This window comes from Canis lupus, chromosome 15, assembly GCF_048164855.1.
Source record: "Canis lupus baileyi chromosome 15, mCanLup2.hap1, whole genome shotgun sequence".
Lineage (NCBI taxonomy): Eukaryota > Metazoa > Chordata > Mammalia > Carnivora > Canidae > Canis > Canis lupus.
The window spans coordinates 37875065-37895926 of NC_132852.1; the positions used below are offsets into that span (position 1 = coordinate 37875065).

At 50.2% G+C, this 20862-nt stretch overlaps 1 protein-coding gene across 14 annotated transcripts in view; it reads right to left on the reverse strand.

Annotated features, from left to right (window-relative positions):
- The window catches only part of ANK1 (ankyrin 1), a 215546-nt gene that overhangs the window by 52236 nt on the left and 142448 nt on the right, over positions 1–20862 (reverse strand). For all 14 annotated transcript variants that reach the window (XM_072776622.1, XM_072776619.1, XM_072776618.1 and 11 more), the window contains 15 exons: positions 18083–18181; positions 17420–17518; positions 16343–16528; positions 15223–15321; positions 14648–14746; positions 14270–14368; positions 11125–11322; positions 9619–9717; positions 9100–9198; positions 8597–8695; positions 7299–7496; positions 6672–6770; positions 6102–6200; positions 3132–3329; positions 746–844 (listed from right to left, as the gene is read on the reverse strand). In XM_072776622.1, coding sequence (XP_072632723.1) covers positions 746–844; positions 3132–3329; positions 6102–6200; positions 6672–6770; positions 7299–7496; positions 8597–8695; positions 9100–9198; positions 9619–9717; positions 11125–11322; positions 14270–14368; positions 14648–14746; positions 15223–15321; positions 16343–16528; positions 17420–17518; positions 18083–18181 — 1869 coding nt within the window. The remainder of the gene's footprint in view (positions 1–745; positions 845–3131; positions 3330–6101; positions 6201–6671; positions 6771–7298; positions 7497–8596; positions 8696–9099; positions 9199–9618; positions 9718–11124; positions 11323–14269; positions 14369–14647; positions 14747–15222; positions 15322–16342; positions 16529–17419; positions 17519–18082; positions 18182–20862) is intronic.

A 20862-nucleotide genomic window follows, 5' to 3' on the forward strand; every position in this document is an offset into this window, starting at 1 on the left:
AAGACACTTTAACATGACATGGTTGACTGGTGTTCCTGTGGAACTCTGGAATGGGTGGGGGCTGGAGGGGTGTCACTTTGTCTATTCCTTTTAATACAACTGCTAAGTGGTAAAAGGCATGAAATGCCAGTTGTGCCATGGAGCTTCCTCCTTTCACCAAATGGAAACACCCTCTCCCTGCTTTGCACTCTGTGGGGGCAGCGGCACCTCTCTTTCACCTCACGTTCCCTCCCAGTCTCCTGTCCCCTCCCCTCCTCTGGGCACATCCCACCCCATGTGCTGTGCCCCTCAACAACCCCATGGAGCTCCCTGCACACAGAGGTGGTTCAAAGAAAGTTGAACTGAATTTAGCTAATTGCTGGAATAAAAGGGGCTGGATCTTCAAGTGAATCCATGCAAGCCTGACCTTTTGACATATCTGATGGATAGAATCATGATTAAATGTTCCTCCTCATTTCTCACTATAGAGGTTCAAAGGTCTAGCAAACTTTTCCAAGTTCTCCCTAGAAAGTAAGATAATGAGATTGGTGTCTTCAATCCCCATCGCCACCCCCAGGAAGTGGCAGAGAAGAATGCCCTGCCAAGCCCTTGGGGTTTCAAAGCTCCATGGACGAGCCTGCCTCTGAAGCATGAGGAAAGCAGGTCTTGGGTGGGATGAGGGGTACACACACACACACACACAGAGGAGAAGGGGGAGGAAGGAGGACAAGCCCACGTGGACACAAGCGTCAGCTGCCTGCCTTACCCGCGTGGTGGCGTCCACTGTGACACCATGTTTGATAAGCACGTCTGCCACTGGAACGTGGCCTTCTTGTGCTACCAGATGGAGGGGGGTGAGTCCACTCTGGAAAGAAAAAGAAGTTCATCACCTTGTATCCAGTAAAGAATCCCAGGCCACAGTGCAAGAGCACTGAGGTTTAGGGAGACCGACCCGGCTGTACAGCTACCCAAGAGCTGTGTGACCTTGGACACAGTGCTTCTGGCCCTGGGCCTCTATATCCTTATCTAAAAAAACGAGGTGGGTTAGCTAAACTAGAGGTCAGCAACGTTTTCTACAAAGGACCAAATGGTCAATACTTGAGACTTGTGTCTCTGTCACAACTACCCAACTCTGCCCGTTAGAGTGAGAAAGCAGCTGTAGCCAGCGTGGAAACAAACAGGCACAGCTATGTTCCAATAAAACTTTACTGGCACCGACAAGTGGTGGGCCGGTTTTGGCCCACGGGCCCTAGTCTGCTGATCTCTGAACTAGATAAATTTTATGGAACTTTCCATTTATGACATTCCCAACTTCCCTGATGCGAGATGAGCTTTCAGACCCTGCTTTCCTTATCCAGAAAAAGAGGTTATCGCTGACCTATCTTGTAAAGTAAGGTTCACTTGAGATAACAGAGGAAAACACTCTGGAAAGCACCACATGTCATTTAAATGTAGCACATGACTAGCACCTCGCAGCCCATGCCACACTGTCAGGGGATGGACGATCCTGCTAGGAATGAAAACATCATCTTCCGGGAGTTCTCAGCACCCCTTCCTCAGGAGGGGAAGATGCCCCAGAGGTGTGGTCTGATGATATGTGCCCACTCGCACCAAAATGTCAGAGAAGTCTTCTCTCCCCAGTACCCTACTCAATACACTCCCTATCCCCTATGGGATAGACAGAGCCATGACCATCTGTGGTCAGAGGCAGGGGCAGGGCCTGTCCCCTCTCCAGGGATGCCACTCTCCCTCCTTGGCCTTCTGCACTCTCCTGGCGGCTGCCCAGAGGCCCATGAGCAGCAGGCCTCCTGGCCAGGCCTGAGCAGGTGGGGTGGGCAGGTAGGGCTGGACAGTCCTACCGCAGTTGCCAGCCTCTGGGTGCCATGCCTGATTCTTGGGAGAACACGGTAACTCGTCCTCTGAGGTGGTGGACGAGTGAGGATGTCTCCAGTACAGAGAATCACCGTCATCCCCACCGTTCCTCATAGAGCCTGCTTGACATGGCCCAGAGAAGAAACCAAGAATCCAATCCAATAGAACGACCCTGCCCTAACGGTTCCCTCTGGGGGTCACCTGCTCAAAACTGGGCAAAAAAGAACCAACGGAGCTACAGGCTTTTAACAGATCTGGTTACTCTTCAAATACTTGCCTTTCAGAAACAGTTCCTTTATCATCTAAAGAAGTGGCTCTTTGTATTGCTTCTATTATCTGAAATGTCCTGAATAGGCCAATTCCAAGAGATAGTAGATTAATGGTTGGTAGGGACTGGGAGGTTTAAGGGAAATGGGGAGTGGCTGCTAATGGGATAGGGCTTCTTTGTGGGGTGATGAAAATATTCTGTAATTCAACAGTGGTGATGGTGGCCTGATTCTGAAATATCCTAAAAACATCCAAATAGTACAGTTCAAAGGTATGAATTTTATTGTATGTCAATTACATTTCAATAAAACTATTATTTAAAAAATGAAATGTCCTAAAAACCGCCAAATAGTACAGTTCAAAGGATGAATTTTATTGTATGTCAATTATATTTCAATAAAACTATTATTTAAAAAATAAGTGATTCTTAGTCTTTCTTGGGTCATGCATTCCTTTGAGAAACTGAGAAAAATGATGAAGACCTCACCTAGAAAAATGTCCATGTGCCTATCCCTCTGAAACGTGGTGTACGGTCTTGGAAGGACCCATACTCCTCCACCAATAGTCCCAGGATTGGGAACTGCTAGTTTAGCATATGGGTGGGAGTTTAAAAATACTCTCCCACAGAAAAAGTATATTCGGTACCAAGTTACTTACTACATTCCTGAAAGTAGACACTGGCCTATATTTGAGGAAGTGTACTATGGATATTAATATTGATCTTTTTGCAGATCCTTGAGACAATCTATTTAGAAAAGGCATCAGATAAGGTCAGGGCCACACAACCTGGGAATAAGTAACCTTTCTGATCCTGTTTATTCATTCATAAAACTGAGATAAAATCGATGCAAGACTGTTGTAAGGATTATACACACACACACACACACACACACACACACACACCACTCGACTCAGAAACTGAGCACCTCAATATTCAGATAGAATATCTAGTTAGCTACTACTAAAACATTCCAAGACCACAGGGCAAAGCTGGAGAAGCAAGCCACGTTTACCTTGTTCCCCAGATTGCCATTGGCTTGTTTCGAAAGTAGCAGAGCCACCATCTCTGCATGACCCTCCTGGGCAGCCAGGTGAAGGGGTGTCACACCTTGCACCGACTCTGCATTTGCTGAGCCCCCATACTGCAGCAGACTGCGGGCCACCTCCATCTGGTTCTGCTTGGCAGCAATGTGCAAAGGGGTGTAGCCATTCTGAAACAGAAGACACCGCCAGGAGCCTGGTTATAAGAATGCTGAGTGGACAGTATGAGCATACGCCTTAAATATTAAGTCTTTGGAGGGAACAAAGGGAGGGTGAGGCCTGGTTCTTGGCCTGCTGGGCACCCACTAAGCAAAGCTGGCATTACCTAGGAGAGCCATTAAAGTCAACAAACCAACCAACCAACCAACCAAATCTGTCCATTTGGAGACAGTTCTCAAGGATCCACAGAGCTAGCAAATGTCCTGTGCCTCTCCTCACCCCTGTTCTCTGTGTTTGAGCATTAACAGACCACTCTGTAGGAGGTGCTCTGTTACCACAAAAGCTAGGATTCAAGCAGGCAGCTCACAGAACTGGAAGGCTCTTATCTGCAGTAAGAACCACTCTCCCCACCCCAACATTTCATGAAGGAAGAGTATCAGAGGCCACTTCTTTCCCTGTGCAATGGGTCTGGGGCTCCCCCTGGGCTGGCAGGCCAGGGCAGGTGATATAAGGGGACACGTGCCCTGCCCGGAATGGGGGACATGGAGTCAGTCCTCTGCCTCTGTAACGAGATCAATGTTTTGATTATAATAATTCACTAAACAAAATAGTGTTTGTACCATATCAACGGAAAGCAAAGAAAGAGGTGTGGCTTTCTAGGTAAAGCCTACGATCTGGAGGCTTCTGCAAAGGAACTCACTCTCCATGAGATGAGTATCTGAGGACATGCATGAGAGGAACTGGGATGAGGCACTTGCACCCCTAGCCCGTGCCTGGAGCAGGTAGGTATTCACAGCATGAAAGCAATGATTATTAGGACTTCTTTTAATAGACAACGGCAGTAACCGGAGCAAGCTGAAGTATACCCATGGAAGTACGATCAGGAGTCTGGGTCATTTGGGCAGCAGTGGATGTGCACACTGGCAAAATCAGCACCCTGTCCTGGCAAAGGGCACAGTTGCTTCGGAGGCAGCTCAGGTCAGGTGACCCTTGGTTAAAACTGACATACAGGAGCAGCTGGCGGTCTCAGAACAGAGACTACCCCTCCGCGCTTTGCAAAGAGGGGCATCCAAGGGAACGAATGACCTGTTGTAGGTGATAAGGACAGGGGACAGCTAGGCAGAAAGGTTAGGGAGGGCTGGGGGCCACAGAGAAGGTCTTTTTCCCCAGGGAGATGAGCTCATCCAAAAGGATGGATGCTGGAGAGAAATCTGCCTAAATGTTAAAACAACATTAGCATCAAAATTAGAAGGGGGAGGGTTTGGTTTGGATGCTGAGAGATTTACATGTGAAATTCTACAAAATTGCCAGACGACTTGGGAAACTATTTTTGCCATGGAAACAAACCCCATCTGTACAAGGTTTGTACTTGGATAAGGCTCTCTTTAAATACCATGAACCTGGCTCCGATTTCTTTTATATAAGGAGGGGAGTGAGGAGGTGGGGAGTCCAGCTTTTTATTTTTAGAGGCAGGAGTAAGTCACATCTTAGCAGGACTGCATGCTCATCGACACAGTGACGTGGGCTTGCTACAACAGCGGGCACAGGAGCCCAAGGAGACAGAGGTGTCTGGGAGATGCGGCGTGTCTATGGCAGTGATGCTGGGAAAGTCAGATGAGCATCCACTCTGAGGAGGGAAGAGGCACCCAAGGCCTGCTCTGATTTTCCCTGACTCGTGTGTCCTTGCGTCAGAGCATTGCCCCCTGCCTCCTCGCCCTCTCCTGCGTGGCCATCAGTCCCCTCCCTCACAGACAAACACTGCACACCCTCTGGCCCCACATGAGGTAGGCTGTACCCCCAAACGATCCTCGTGTCCAGCTTTATCCCTACACCTTGTCCTAGTTCCCTTCACTCCCAAAGTCTGATCTTATATAAGCAGCCCTGTCAACTCCCTTTGCCTGGTCAACTTGAGAGGCAGCGAATCTGCTACGCAGAGCAGCGTATTTCAGGGGCTGCCCTACTGGACTGCGATGTCCCCCATGTAATTTATATGGGTGCACCCTGTTAAATAACCCCACGATGTGTGGGGCCCCTGGGTGGCTCAGTCAGTGAAGCATCTGCTTTTGGCTCAGGTCATGGTCCAGGGTCCTGGGACAGAGCCCTGCGTGGGGTTCCCTGCTCAGCGGGGACCCTGCTTCTCCCTCTGCCTCTGCCCCTCCTCTCACTTGTGAACACACTCATGCTCTCACCCCCCTCTCAAATAAATAAATAAAAATCTTAAAAAAAAAAACCCAAACCACACCATGATTTAAAACTCTGAACTCGTAAAAGAAATACATTTGGGGGTGACTACTCACATTTGAAACAGACCCCTTGCTTCAAGGTTATGGCAGGTTCACCCTCGACCCTGAATATTTCTCAGAAGTGCGGCCCTTATGCCACCAGCAACGTGTGGAGTCAGAACTGAGAACGAGGCTCACTGCTTCCGGAGGCTCCCGGACACATTGACCTTTGACAAGCCAACTGACAGAACAGTAGTGTGGGGAACACATTTGTCGTGTAAACCCAATCATTCCTGCTCTGTGAGGTGACCTGTTGCTGAGATGTGTTACCACTTCCCACCCTACTCCTGGTCTCCAAATAGTAGCAATTACTGCAGGGAACATTTGTGTAAGTGAGGCGAGATTTCTGAGGTAAAAATAAAAGCAAAACATGAAAACCCTTTCGCTGCTCTTGGCACAGCCAGGAGCTTCCTGCAGGAGCTGGCCGCCTTGCAGGGGCCTCGGCCTGCACTGCATGGGTCTGGGGCCGGAGCCCCGGTGTGTGGAGTGAGGCAGGCTTACCCAAGCGGGGCTGTGTGGGGAGCCACCCCGGGGCAGCAGCAGCCTGACGATGTCCAGGTGGTTGTGATGGACGGCCACGTGCAGGGGGGTCAAGCCGTTCTGCAGGGGCAAGGTGGATAAAGACAGCAGCCTTCACTTGACCAGCTTTATATGAGCCACCCCTTTGGCTGGCAGCAGCACCACTTTGGGATCTGCAACCCTTCTTTTATACAGGCACGATCTGGTTAGAAGTCCTTCCAAACCCAATTTCTTTTTTTTTTTTTTTTTCCAAACCCAATTTCGATCTGAAGTCACTCAAGAGCATAACAAAGCCAGACCCCAGGGCACCTCCCAGTTCCTGCAGGGCCCGGTGGGGCAGCTCAATGCACACATGCTCCAAGAAGGCCACCAGGTTTTTCTAAGAGGACAAGGCCTTTGTCAGAGTCTTCCCAGAGCCCCTTCCCCTGGATGGCTGCCCATCATCTGAGAGATGAACACAGTAGGCCTAGGCAAGGATGCCATCCACAGATGGCAAAGCACATCCCTTGCTCTGGCCTCTAAACTGAGAGATGGAGGGAAGTTCAAACTCACTTTTCCAGCAGCATTTGGATGCGCGTCCCGTCCCAGCAGCAGCTCTGCCACCCTGACCTTCCCATACTTAGCTGCCACATGGAGAGGGGTAAATCCTTTCTGAGGAGAAACACAGGCCATCAGAACCGTGGGTCATCAGGGCTGTCCTCCCCCAGGGAATGGGCCCATGGCAAAGGCGGTGTCCCACCTTAACTGGCAGGGAGACACCAATCAATAAAGGACACCACAATCTCTGATTCCTCCAAGAGCCCCAGACCCCCGGGGATCAACAGGATTCCTCTGCCACTTGCCCACCACGCCTCTGGTGACAGGGCATGATGCCATCCTGTAGGGTCACTTCGACTACCAGCTAGTTTGACGGCAAGGGTTGAGTCTTACTCCTTCTTGTGTTCTAGAACCTGACTTGTCCGGAGCTAATAGCCATTCCATGATAAAGGGCTGAAGGCCAGGTGGGTGGATGAGAAACTACCGTTCTCTGGGGAAAGGATGACACATCGAACTCATAGATGTGGCTGGTCTGGGAGGGCTGGCCCTCCTCACTGCTTTCAGCATCATCAAGGCAACACAGAGCACTGGGCAGGAACAGCCATCCCACACCCCAGGCCCAGCGATGGAAGAAGGCTGTACCTTGGTCATGCATGCCTGCGATGCTTCCTTTTCCAGAAGGGCCAGGGCTGTCTCCACCTGGCCCTCTCGGGCTGCAATGTGCAGGGGGGTGTGCCCAGCAGTGGTGGCCAGGTTGGGATTCGCATTATTTTCTAGCAGTAGCTTCACCATGTTTGTGTGGCCGATGCGAGCTGCACAGTGCAGCGGGGTCTGGTCATCCTGGAACCCAAGGTGGAAACAAAGAACAGGGAATACTAAGGGCTCTTAATTCAACTCTTCACTTCACAGAGAAGGGTGAGGCCCAGAGAGGGTAAGTGACTTTCTCAAGGTCACGCAGCTAGTAAGATAAAGAGCTGGGATTCAGATCAAGTTTCTGAGTTACAGAAACAAATATGCTCTCTCATTTAATCCCCACAACTACACTTCAAGTTACTGCTATTTCTACTAAATTGCCTCAAGGCTCAGCCTTCCCATCTGTAAAACAGGGACAATAATCCACCTCATGGGGCTCTGGTTAGGGTCAAGCAGGCAATGTGCACAGAATGTTTCACGCTATGTTCGGCACATAACAGGCACTCAGTGTGCTCTCTGCTTGCTCTCATCTCCCAGGTCACGTCTGAGCAGATGCCTGCCTTTCTGTCTGGGGATGGGGTCATGGGGAAGTCCAAACGGCTGAAGGGGAAAGATGACTTTTCTTCTCACCCTTGGTCCTCCTCCCCTGATACTGAAGGGGTTCAAGGCAAGGGTCTCTGTGCTACTGGGCCCAGCTGGCAGCCTCCCCGTGTGGCCCAAATGCAAACCACAGTTCTAACTCTAAACAGAGCTTCTGTCACCTGCAGGGTAGAAGAGCCCAAGCTTGGTCAGAGCCAATCACAGTGCAAATTCAGTAGCAATTCTCACTGTTCACTCATCCAATCCCTCTAGGATAACTTTTACAACAAGGGGGAATCTTCTATGTTTTAGATCAAGTAATTCCTGACTGCTTTTCACTGGCAGCATATTCTCCAAAATGTTGCCTCTCACACCACGACTGTAACCACTATGAAGAAACCCTTTCAGCCCAAAGAACTCCTGCCAGCGAGCCATGTTCTTTGGACTTCCGCTATCCTAATGAGTAGCATGGCTCTGATGCAAACATATCTCTGGCCTTCTCACAGCCCCTGCACAGCAGAATCTGAGTGTTTGGTACAACCACCATGGGAATGACAAGGAAGCTCTGTGCCACCAGCACTGTAGCAGGGCTTCTAATAAAGATGGATTTCTCCTCACTGCACTTGAATTGCTTACATCTCAGGATCCCTCCTGCCTCCAGAACTCACTTTGGCTTTGGCATTGACTTTGGCTTTGTTCTGGAGCAAATATTTGGCCACTTCCGTGTGCCCTGCTCTGGCTGCCATGTGTAGCGGGGTCTCCACTTTCTGTAAAACAACAGAATTATAGAAATGTTAATATATGCTGAGTTTCTAAAAGGACACACACAGAGCTCCAAAGTGCCAGCCTGGAGAGACTTGGTGGGTTTTCATCCAAGAGGTGGAGCTGTCCCAGCACGAAGCCTTTAGCCTGACATCTGTGTGTGTGTGTGTGTGTGTGTGTGTGTGTGTGTGTGCGCGCGCGCGCATACTTAAAAGTAAACCTCAGAGCAGATGTGTGAATTTAATTGGGAAAGAGTCAATATATGCCCTCAATCTCCCCAAATATGAAGTTCTCCCATTCTGAGAATTCTAGCTCTATCCCCAGAGAGGTGACCTTAGGATCAGCAGCTCATCTCCCCTCTGAGCTCTGCATCCAGAGGAAAGAGTCCTGGCTCTTCCCACTGTCTTACCACATTGGAGACATTGGGTGATGCCCCCCGCTGCAGAAGGTTCTTCACGATGGGCAGGTGCCCCATGAAGGAGGCCACGTGGAGGGGTGTCAAGCCAGACTGGAACACACAAGAGAGGAATGAGAACATAAGAGCCTTTCCTGCTCCTATAAGGAAGAGAGAGTCAGATGAATCTAATGCTTTCTTGCTTCTAGGGGTGCCAGAATGGTTTTCCAAGCAAAGGTTGTTAAATGAGATGGGTTTGCACCCAGGAAAATGGGTGGAGGAAAAAAAATCACCGCAGGGTGATTCTGTGTGCTTTACAACTCAACAACTTCCATCTGATCTTGGAGAGCTCCCTGAAACTCCACATGTGTTCCCTCACCTTGGTCACCCAATTCCTTCCTTCAAGCAGTCTGGATGTGCATACCACACACACAGCCCTGCAGCCTCACTTAGCTATATAGGACACCTCTCCAGAGAGCTTTCAGATGAAGTCCACGGGCAGAGCCCATCAGCCCACCTGCAGGGTGCTCCTACCTCCGTGACGGCGTCAATGGAGGCTCCTGTCTTCAGTAGCAGCTCCATGACTCGGATGTGGTTCTTCTTGCAGGCGATATGTAAGGGAGTAAAGCCGTTCTGCAGCCCCACACATAAAGAGACAGATAAGCAGGAACTTACCACACTAGCCGAGGGGCGCCCGGCCCACCCTGCTGATGCGAAGGCGGCCTCCGCCACAGCCTGGGAGCAACGAGGGTTATAGTGAAGCACCCGAGAGGCAGGTGGCTCTCACTTTGGGCACCAAGAGTGTCCCTGAACAAGCTATTTATAAACCTTTTTTAAAAATTTAATCATATTTTGGACGCACAAAAAGGGCCTGCAGTTTCAAGTTTCCTGAGGGGGAAATTGACAATAAGGAGGACTTTAGTGAAGCGAGTCATGTTCCTGCTCCCTTGAAACCATGTGACGTTTTTAGTAAAGTAGATTTCGGTTTAGCAACTCTGCTGTATATGTAAACTCTACAAGGGCAGGGGGTTTTGTTTGTTTTTGTCTGTCTTTCCAGGAGGCAGTGGATCTCACAATGGGGTGACAGGATTTTGTCCAACCCCAACCCAGGGACAGTTGGCAGTGTCTGGAGACACTGTTGATTGTCACAACCAGGGGGCGAGGATATTAACAGGTGGAGGGGGCGGGGAGGGGCGGGACGGTGGCAACGATGCTGCTAAACATCGTACTGGGTACAAGCCAGGCCCCCACAACAAGGAATATCAGACCCAGAATGTCAACAGTGTTGACATCAAGAAATCCCCCAGCTAGCCCAGAGTGGTCCCTGGCACGTGGCAAGAGCTCAAGGAAAGCCTTCTCAATGAATGAAGAAGACATCCTTGCAAGACCTGGAAGCTCTCTTGCCTTTTAAATTCTCCCCTCTGGGAGTGGAGAGAGAGGAGATGGGGGTCAAGGGCTGCACCAGATCCCCGGCACTGCCTGGGACTGCCTGGCCTGAGGCAAGAGAGAGAGGAGCCATCTTCCTGGGAGGGAATTTGCTTCAGGTGAGAACTCACTTCTACACCAGCACTATGAAAGCTCTAAGCCCATGAGCAGAGGAAGGATGCTTCTTAGCTTAGCTATTTCACTCACTGCCCCCCTTCCCCACCCCAAAGCAGATAAAAAAATCCAGAAATCATTGTTCCTCAGCTCTGGGTTGGCTTAGACAGAGCAGCAGTCCCAACCCACATACATACCACGGACACTGCTTTTTATGGAGGTCTCCTGCACCCAGACCACCCCTGACCTCACTTAGCCTGCCATCGGAGTACAGAGGGTGACACCCAGCTAGATGTGGTGGGGAGTGCGAAGGCCACCACTCTGCCTGTGGGCCGCCATGCCCCCCAGCCCTAGCAGGCCCCACCACTCTCCAGGCCGAGTCTCGAGGGTCCTCCCAGGCACTGAGTGGTGTCCTTCCCAACAGGCTCAGCCACGCAGCTTTGGTCCTACTTCCCTTAGCCTCTGCCCCTCTGGCACCTTCTCTGGTAGCCTTTCACTCACCAGGGCTCTGGAATTTGGTTTGGCTCCTTTATCCAAAAGAACCTTGGCTACTCTGTGATGGCCACAGTGGGCTGCCACGTGGAGCGGTGTCAGATGGTCCAGCGTAATATCGTCTATCTCTGCGTTGTATTGCAATAGAAGTCGGACACAGTCAAGGTGGTCTCCCTGAGCCGCCATGTGAATTGGGGATAAGCCATTCTGGGAGGAGAGGGAAAAACAAGCAGTTGCAAAAGAAATGAACACGGACATTCAAGGCGATGATTCCAGCCTCATTTCCTGCTTCTTCCCTGCACGATGCTTCCACATGGCTCCTGAGTGAGCCTGGTTCACTCTGGCCCGTGCTCATGCTGGTCTCTGACTACACTTTCCTTTCCATCTCATCAAATCCTCTAAGCCAGCTCCAGCCAGGCCCACCTCTTCCGAGAAGCCTTCCCTGACCACCCTAGACTTCTGTCGGCTTTTCTTACCTGTCCCACTCACTCAGACCTTACTCATAGATTTGCTGGATTGTATCTGTAGTTAACTTGTCAGGTGCATGTATCCTCTCTCCTTGTCAGCGTCTTAAGGTCAGTGACTGTGCCTCATAGCTCTTAGATGCCTCATAATCTCCATATGTGCACATCACATGCCCAGTGGTTCTTAATTCATGCGGTTTTGAACAAATGAATGACAACATGGAACTCAGATCTAAACCCTACTGTTCTTTGCCCCTAACAAAAATGAATTATCTTAGACAACTTTGTTAAGGACCCTCACTGCTTCCTAGGTAGCTAGAATAGATTTTCTTAAAAAATGAACAAACATTAAAAACAGAAGATTCTTCACTCAGTAGTTCACACATTAATTCAACAAATATTTATTAAGCAATTAAAGAGCACCAGGTATGGGCTAAGCTCTAGGGAAACAAAGGAGAACAGACCTAATCCCTGGTAGAAGGAAGCTTCTAGACAGATGGGCCAAAGAGGTGGAAATAGAAACATTGTTGCCTTGCAGCATGGTAACATCAGGAAAAGCAAGACCTAAGCATAGAGGTCCAGAGAGGGTGGAGTTTCCAGGAGGGAGGATGAGGAGAGAAGGCTTTTAAGAGGAGGTCCGGAGCTGGGACTTCTCTAGGAAGACAAAAGGGGAAGAATCTCCCAGCGAAGGGAGCAGTGTGTGCTGTAGCACAGAGGCAGCCAGCACTCGGGAACTCAGGGAGCTCATCTCTGCAGTGAAAGCTGCAGGAGGCCCAGGTGTGATGGGCTCCTGGCATACAAGAGCTGCATCATGATAGTCTGTGAGCTCAGGACCGGGAGGGTTAGCTTATAGAAAGTGACCATGAAAAGAAGATTTTCAGGAAGGGAGACACACAATCAAGGCTGCCTGACAGCCAGCATTCATGCTATGGGTTGAATTGTGTCATTTGAAAATTTACAAGTTCAAGTCCCAACCCCAAGAACTCGGAACATTGACCTTATTTGGAAATCAGGTCACTACAGACGTAGTTAGGTACAGTGAGGTCTTCAGTGGGAGCCCTAAGCCAATACCACTGCTGTCCTCATAGAAAGGGGAAGTTTGGACACAGAGACCGTACTGTGTGACCACAAAGGCAGAGGTCAGGCTGATGCATCTACAAGCCAAGGAATGCCAGCGATTGTGGGCAACCCCGGAAGCCAGAGAGTGGCCTGGAGCAGATTCCCCCTCACAGCCTCCAAAGGTACCGACCTGGCTCACACTGATCTCAGGTTTCCAGCCTCCAAAACTGCAGAACGAGGGCCTCTGCGCTTCAAGCCACCCAGTGTGTGGCCTTTTGCTACAGCAGCCCTAGCAAACTAGTAGCCAGTTGCCATTTGGAGAATTTTACAAAGCTCAAACCATACTTCCCAACTGAAAAGATGGAAGTTTTCAGTGAAGAATTTTCATGGCCATCTTTTTAAGCTCCATTCTAATAATCTGGATAACATAAAATCATTACCAACTTAGGAACATTTACGTAAGTTTAAATATAGGACCCCTGTGCTGAGAATTTCCTGATCGAACAATGTAATCTGTAGTAGCAATCCTACCTTCACTTATCTGAGGATTTTTTACTTTTATAATGTACTTTCAATGATACTATCTCATGTGATTATCCGGACAACCCTAGGGGAGAGGGGTAGAGCTGTCCAGATGAGGACACAGAGGTGTCAAGAAGAATAAGGAACATGCTCAAAGCCACACAGAAACTCACCACGGATGGAGGTTTAAATGAGAAACAAGCAGGTTGAAGAGAGAATACCTCCACCTTTACCCCAACCACCACACACGCATGTGCACGTACACACACACATACAGAGGCCTGCTTGGTGCTGTGACTCCTGATCCAAATTACAGATAGCTCTCTAGAAGATACACGTGATAATTTATCAGGGAATAAACTGGCTTTCATGGTTATGAACAATCTGCAATCACTCACACAAAACTTCTGGAGTGCCTGGAAAGGGGCCTGCTTTCTCCCTTGCTCTATTTTGCCACCCTTCTAAATTCACCCCAAAGAAGTGGGCACAAATCCTGGACAAGATACAGGCAGCACCAGGCGGTCTGATAGCTTCAGCCTCAGGAAGACTCGAGAACTGAAGGAGGGGCCTTTGTGCTATAGCCCCTCATGGGCCTTGAGAAGAACTATTCTGTTTTCTTTTCCAGGCTGGCCCAGGGTCTGAGGATTTCTCAGAGTGCTTGGATGGTCTCTCTTCTGGGGTCAGGATAAAAGACATGAGGGTCAATGTAGAACTGTAGCAGGCAAATGATGGACTGTGGGTCAAATCTGGCCTGTTGCTTGCATTTGTAAATAAAGTTTTATTGGAACACGACTGCTAGTGTGCATATTATCCATGGCTGCTTTCCTACTTACAATGGCAGAGTTGAATCATTGCAACAGAGATCATGGCTTTTGAAGTCTAAAAATATTTACTACCTGGCCCTTTAGGGAAAAGGTTCACCATGCCTGATCTAGCTGATATTTCGAGCTATACTGAGTGTCTTCCGGGTGACAAGCACTGGGGTACACAGCACACTGATTCAGCTAGTAGTATCAGCACCTCTGTTTTTCAGGGATGGGATGTAATCCTGGGTTGGCCTGGCCTGAAGCCTGCGGAAAGGATGCTCTTCACAGAAGGGAAGCACAAACCTTGGTTTTGGCTTGGATGGGTGCCCCGTGGTCCAGCAGGATCTCGGAGATTCGCACATGCCCATTCCGAGCTGCACAGTGGAGAGGTGTCAATTCATCCTTTAAAAGACAGAGTCCAAACGAGAAGCCCCAAAGGCGGCTATTAGAGCCACTGGAGGGAAGACTGCTCACAGTATCATTGCAGCCACAGAAGCGCGGATGCTTCCCTAAGCACCAGCCCGACTCCAGCATATCTGATTGTCTCCTGTTGCCTCCTGGCTCCCACCATGATGCTGGAGGCCTGTCACTAGCCAGTCATGGAGAGCCCCCGACCCCTCAGGGGTTCGGGAGGGCAGAACTCCCTCCCCGGGCCTCGCCCCAGAGCTCACCAGTACCCACCTTGGTCCTTGTTTCTATCTGGGCCCCGCGGTCCAGCAGGAGCCGCACCATGATCACGTTCCCCCTGCGGGAGGCGATGTGCAGTGGCGTGATGCCGTTCTGCAGGGAAGGAACAGGAACCAGTCAGGCGGTGGCATCTTGCTTTCAAATGCAGCTGCTATGCACTCCCTGCCCTGTGATCCCCCTGCCCCAGCCCTACAGAGGCAGCAATACAAGAAGCCACTTTAAGCCTACTGTTAGGACTTTTCTCATTCAAGAAAGATTTCAAAACCTGTGAGGACGTGACTGCATCATGGTTAATCTCAGCAATCTGTCCAAGCTCCGTCTCCCTGAGTCATCATAACAGACTGCCCTCCGGGCTTCCCTCCTCGAGTGAGGATGGGCAAATGGACACTGATGGGCAGGTGATTAGAAACCCATCAATGAGGAGACTTGACAGACAGCAGGGCTGTCTCACCCCGGGCACTGGTGTCATAAGGAGGAAATCGGTGGTGTCCCCGTGAGAGGCAGAAGCCCCTAGAGACCAGACAAGCCCCCAGCCCCGCCTGAGAGCAGAACCTGCCCAAGTGCCTTACCTGTGGCGTGAAGTTAACGCTGGCGCCCCTGTTGAGGAGTAGCTGGGCCACATTGAGGTTCTCATAGTGAGCTGCGATGTGGAGGGGGGTGAATCCCGTCTGCAGGACAACAGAAGGGGACAACATGTCAGAAGCTACACACTGCCATTTCCACCTCAGAAGAACAGGGATTGTGGAAATGTCAGCAGGGCCCAAGGACGCGATACGGGAAGGTCTGCTGATGGAGTCAAGAAAAGCTTTGTGGCCAGTCTTGTTTAAAGCTGGGTGCCACCTCTGAGGGGCCCCCGTTCTTTGTTTTGAGGTTCATGTGGTCAAACTGTGGACAAGCATTACCTCACATTCTGCAAGGCCTGCTCATGCGAATGGTTCTTCATGAAGAGGTATTAATCAATGAATGAAAAGTGTTATGAGGTCCATGGTCTTAATGCTAGTGATTGTTTCAGCTCCCTATAAGGGCATGGGACTCAGCTGGCTGGCCAAAGGCGGCCCTTTTCACCCCTTTGTGCGTCACTGTCATCATTCTGTCCTATAACCTGAGACAGTGCCCAATCCAGTTGGCAGCCTTCCAGATGAAACCCAGCAACCATTGGGTGGAGAGACCAGGTAAGCAGCTCAGTCTGATCCACTCTTACTATAGGAGCAGTAATTACCAGCCCAAACTTAACAGAGTGGATGAGCAGTGCCTCAATTCATCAGTCCAGGCCCTGGGGCACCCTCTCCATTCTCATCTCCCCATGGGGGACACCTCCCGTCCTTCACCAGGGGCTGGCCAGAGAAAGAGGGGGATGCATTCTAGAATACAACCTGTTGGGTTCCAAAGTGTCACTCTGACCCGAGACCCAGCCTGCCCTAGATACTTTTCTGGATTACCAGGAGAAACAAGAATACCTCCTGCTCCACACCAAGCACATTCCCCTTGGCATTCATGAGGGGCTCAAAGCGGGTCTGTTCACGGTGGCGGCCCCCGGTCACTGGCAGGAATTGGAAGGCACCGTGGGAGCTGGGGACGCTCCGTGTGCATGGCTGATACCATCTCTGATCTCGGTCTGTTCTTGGGGCATGGTCGGGGTCACCCCACCCACACGGCTCTGCAACCCAGGTGTTAGCGTGGCTCCCTCACCTTGGAAAGCACGTCGGGGTTGGGGTCATTCTGCAGCAGCACGGCAGCTGTCCGGGTGTCATCGTTGCGTGCCGCGATGTGCAGGGCAGGCAGGCGCACCTTGCCCTTCGTCCCGTAGTTGATGAGGTGCGCCACCACGTTCTCATGGCCCTGCTGCAGAGCCACGGCCAGAGGGGTGAAGCCGTCCTGGCCACAGGAGAGGAGGGAAGATCCATCAGCTTCCACCCCATCCGACCACTCACCATCCTTAGGGCAGGACACTTGCTTTCACACCTCAGGGATCTATGACTGGCCCGCAGCCCGAAACGACTTTCTTACAATTCAAAAACTTCCTTGTCTGTCAAGCTCTATTTAAATGCCACCTCCTCCCTATAGCCTTCCTTGGATCTGCTTCCTTTCTCCGCAATCTCACAGGGCCTATAGCCATTAATTTTCCTTTGGAGCTAGTTTCCCGTCTGAGTGCTCCGAGAGATTTTTGCTACCTTCTGTTTTTTGTCCTACCCTCCTTCTCCCCCTTCAACATGGCAGAGGACCATTCATCATTTGTTTCATGAGTATTATTAACACCTACCAAATGCTAGAAACTATGCCAGGCATTGAGAATTCGATTGTGAGCTATAGTCACTAATCTCGGTTGTGTGCTGAGGGGCCCAGGACCCCATGAACTGGCGGAGCAGAATGAGAACAAAGTCCAATAACTGCTCAGTATGATGATGTTAGTTGTCGAGAGAGGCTCTGGCTCTATCTCATTCAATTTCATCATTTCATCAATGACAAAACTCAGGATGAGAGCTGAAGTGACTCATGGTTTATGGCAGGATCCTTTGCTTTAACGTGGGAAGGACAAGACTGAGTCTGATGTCATTTCTCTGGTATGCATCTGGGCATTCCTCAAGACCCATGACTTTGTCTCTTCCTCCCTTGCAGAGCCCGGCAGCCCCAGGATTAGTGCTGTGACCAGAGGCAGAGAGCACTCCATGGAAGTAGCTGAAGCCACATCTGGCAATGCATGCCCCCAACAGCATCCTGCACCCAGGGACCTCCAGTAGTGGGAGGCCATTTGCCCAAGGCACTTACTTCTGTGGCTACATTCTGATTAGCTCCATTTTCCAGTAAAAACTTAACCACTTCCAAGTGATTCTCTTGTGCTGCCATGTACAGGGGTGTAAATCCTTTCTGTAAACCAAGAGCAAAAGTCATTAACATTCACCCACAAAATTAGAGATGTTAAACCTGGTACAAAATCCTCTAAACTTGAGGACAACCTTCTCTTCATCCTATTTTCACTGAGCTCCCCACAGGGTCATATTCCCACCAATATCTCCCATCATAAAAACTCACTAAAGCTTTGAAATGGCTTTAGTGGGGTTATTACAAAAGGCAACCAGGTGAGGGTGACACTCTGTGGAAATCAGCCTCTTGAACACACACACCCTCTATTCTCACTTCCTCCCTCCTGAACGCCTCATGTCCCACCCACCCTGAAACACAGTTTCTCTCCTCAAGTAAGCCACAGCTAGATACATTGTATGGCTGGTTTAACTGAACAAAGATGAGGTCCATAATGAACTCCATTATTCTAGAATGTGTACTAGAAGCAGGAAAACTAGTAAAGGATGCCTCCATTGCTGCTTAGAGACACAATGCTGATTAATCTAGATTTGTGCTCACAATATAACAGAAATGCAGGTGGAGAAGAAGGCCAATGCCCTCTGGCCCAGGACCCGGGAGGGCCATTACCTGTGACTGGGCATTGACATTGGCGCCATAGTTGACCAGCTCCCGGACCACCTCATCCTGACCAGCTAGGGCAGCGATGTGCAGAGCCGTATTCCCTTTCTGAAACACACAGGGAAAGGAAGTAGAGGAGGTTTCCTGCCAGGCTGTCAACAGTACCATGACCGTCAAAGGTAAAGTCACCATTAAACATACACTAACAAGGGTGCGGGTTGGGGTGGGCTTTCTTTACAGCCCAAAGGGGTAGACAACACACATGAGTGTGCCTGACCCATTATACGCCTTGAAATAATCCGAAACCCCAAGGAGGAAAATCCTTCTGGTTCTCCATACAAAAAAAAATCTATTGGCTCAGATCATGATCCTGGAGTCCCGGGATCGAGTCCCGTATCGGGCTCCCTACAGGGAGCCTGCTTCTCCCTCTGCTTATGTCTCTACCTCTCTCTCTGTCTCTCATGAATACACAAATAAAATCTTTAAAAAAAAACCATGAAAAAGAATAAAGAAGCCACTTCTCAACACCTAATCTGCTGCCTGCAGACATAGCATTCTATCATCAGCTGACAGACAGGCAGCATTCCTCAGGACACACATGGAAAGGTCTGCCACGCAAGCCGGCCTTCCCTGGACTTCCAGCTGTCACTTGGCAGGGTGACATGGGGCGGGGGGCGCTGGGGAAGGAGGCTCACAGAGGTCACGGGCTCAGTGCCCTTCACTCAAAGCTGGGCCATGGGGGACAGAGGAATGAGAGGCAGAGAGGGAAGGGCAGAAATATGTAAGGAGGTTGGAGGCAATACAACGAACTATATAATGCATGCAGGGGAGGGAAGACAAATATGGAAGTAAATGGGGGAACATAAGAAGGAAATCTGGCAGAGGAAGCAATGAGAAAAGAACATTTGAAATATCCATCAGTAAAATATAAAGAGCAAGGATGTCCTCAAATAAGAGAGGAGACAAAAGCCAGAGAGAATAAACACTAGAAGAAAAGGAAGTACACAAGTGTTTTAAAGTCAATTTTTTAGGGGTGCCTGTGTGGCTCAGTCAGTCAAGCATCCAAGTCTTGGTTTTGGCTCAGGTCACAATCTTGGGTTCATCAAATCTTGTGTCAGGCTCAGAGGTGGGCGTGGAGCTGCCTAAGATTCTCGCTTTCCTTCTCCCTCTGCCCCTCACTGCATCCCTGTCTAGAGAGAAAGAAGGAAGAAAGGAAGGAAGGAAGGAAGGAAGGAAGGAAGGAAGGAAGGAAGGAAGGAAGGAAGGAAGGAAGGAAAGAAAGAAAGAAAGAAAGAAAGAAAGAAAGAAAGAAAGAAAGAAAGAAAGAAAGAAAGAAAACTTTTAAAAAGCTAAAACCCAGAGCCTAAGAAACAAGGCAGGTGCTGAAGAGGTGACTGGAACTTCAAGATTTTCTTGTCCAGATTTATTATGGGTATTTGACAATTGGTAGACTGGGTTCAGGTCTCTCAAGCTTCTTCTGTTCAGGATGCCAGCCTCCCTGCCAGTCTCCTTCCTTCCTCCCGGATGTCCTGGGGCCGGAACATAGGCACAGTCTCTGACTCACCCACGTGACCCCACTGGCACCCCTTCCTGTCCCCCCCCCCCCCACGCCCCAAGTGAGAAGCTGGCAGGACAGGCCCCACCTGACAGCTTCCGTCAAATAGGGCAAATGGGAGAAAGCAGAGAAAACTCCATCTGGGTCCATCTGTCCCTCTGCTACTTAAGGAGCAGAGATCTCAAACAAACTCATTTTTTTTTTTGTAGCTCAGATGGTATATAATTGACCTCAACTACATAAACACTTGCTAATCCATCTCAGGCAACTCAAGCCCCAACTAGCAGGGATTTCAAACTCAGTCAACGCAAGGGGGCCATCATCACTGGGAGAAACGTGCCCTCACCCCGGCAGAACTGAGTAGCAGGGCACCAAGCATTGCAGCCCCCCAGCCTCCACAGCCCCAGGTGCCTGCAGGTGGGTGATATGGCCCCAATGGAGACACCTGGGGACTGGGGGGAGGCCCTCCGGTCTCTGTTTCTAACATGTGGCCTGTATCACGCAGGAGGGTCCTGCTTGTTGCTTCCCAAAGTTGTCTTTTTGATTTCTCCTTAAGTTCCATTTGATAAACCAAAGAGTTCTTCCTCCAGTATCTGTCAGAGAGTGAGTGCCAGAAACAAATGTATAGATGCTAATTAATCATTTTTCATAGAAGTCCAAAGAGTAAGCATTTAGAGGTCTTGGCACCTGGGTCCGACTCACTCACTGTACCAAGTGGAACACGGCTGTTGGCACCAGAACCTTCTCTAGAAATCAGGACTCAGAACTCCAAGTCTCCCCATTTGGAAGGAAGTATGCTGTGCCCATTCATGCGTCTGTTACACACTGAGCACATGTGTGTTTGTGCTGGCCCAGGCGTGGGAGGAGGAGAGGTGACTGAGACCCAGGCTCCTTGCTCTCAAGAAGCAGTGCCTTTCCATCTGTGCGTTTCTGCCTGAAATCATACTACATCAGAGCTCTCCCCATAGAAACCCATTTAGGGGGATGGGAGGTGGCGTGGGCAGCTGGGCCATGGGGAACCCTGGCTGTGGATCCTGGCCCGTGGATCCTGGCCCGCCTTCTGGATCTGGGCTGACGGCAGCCCTGGTGATGGGTGAGAGCAAAGGGGGACCGTGGGTCCCCCACACACACACTTCCCACCTACACATGTGTGCACACGTTGCAAGAAGGTGCAAGAAGTCCCCTGGCCTGGGTTCAGGGTCTCAGGGCAAGGAATTGGGGCCTCTGTTTCCTC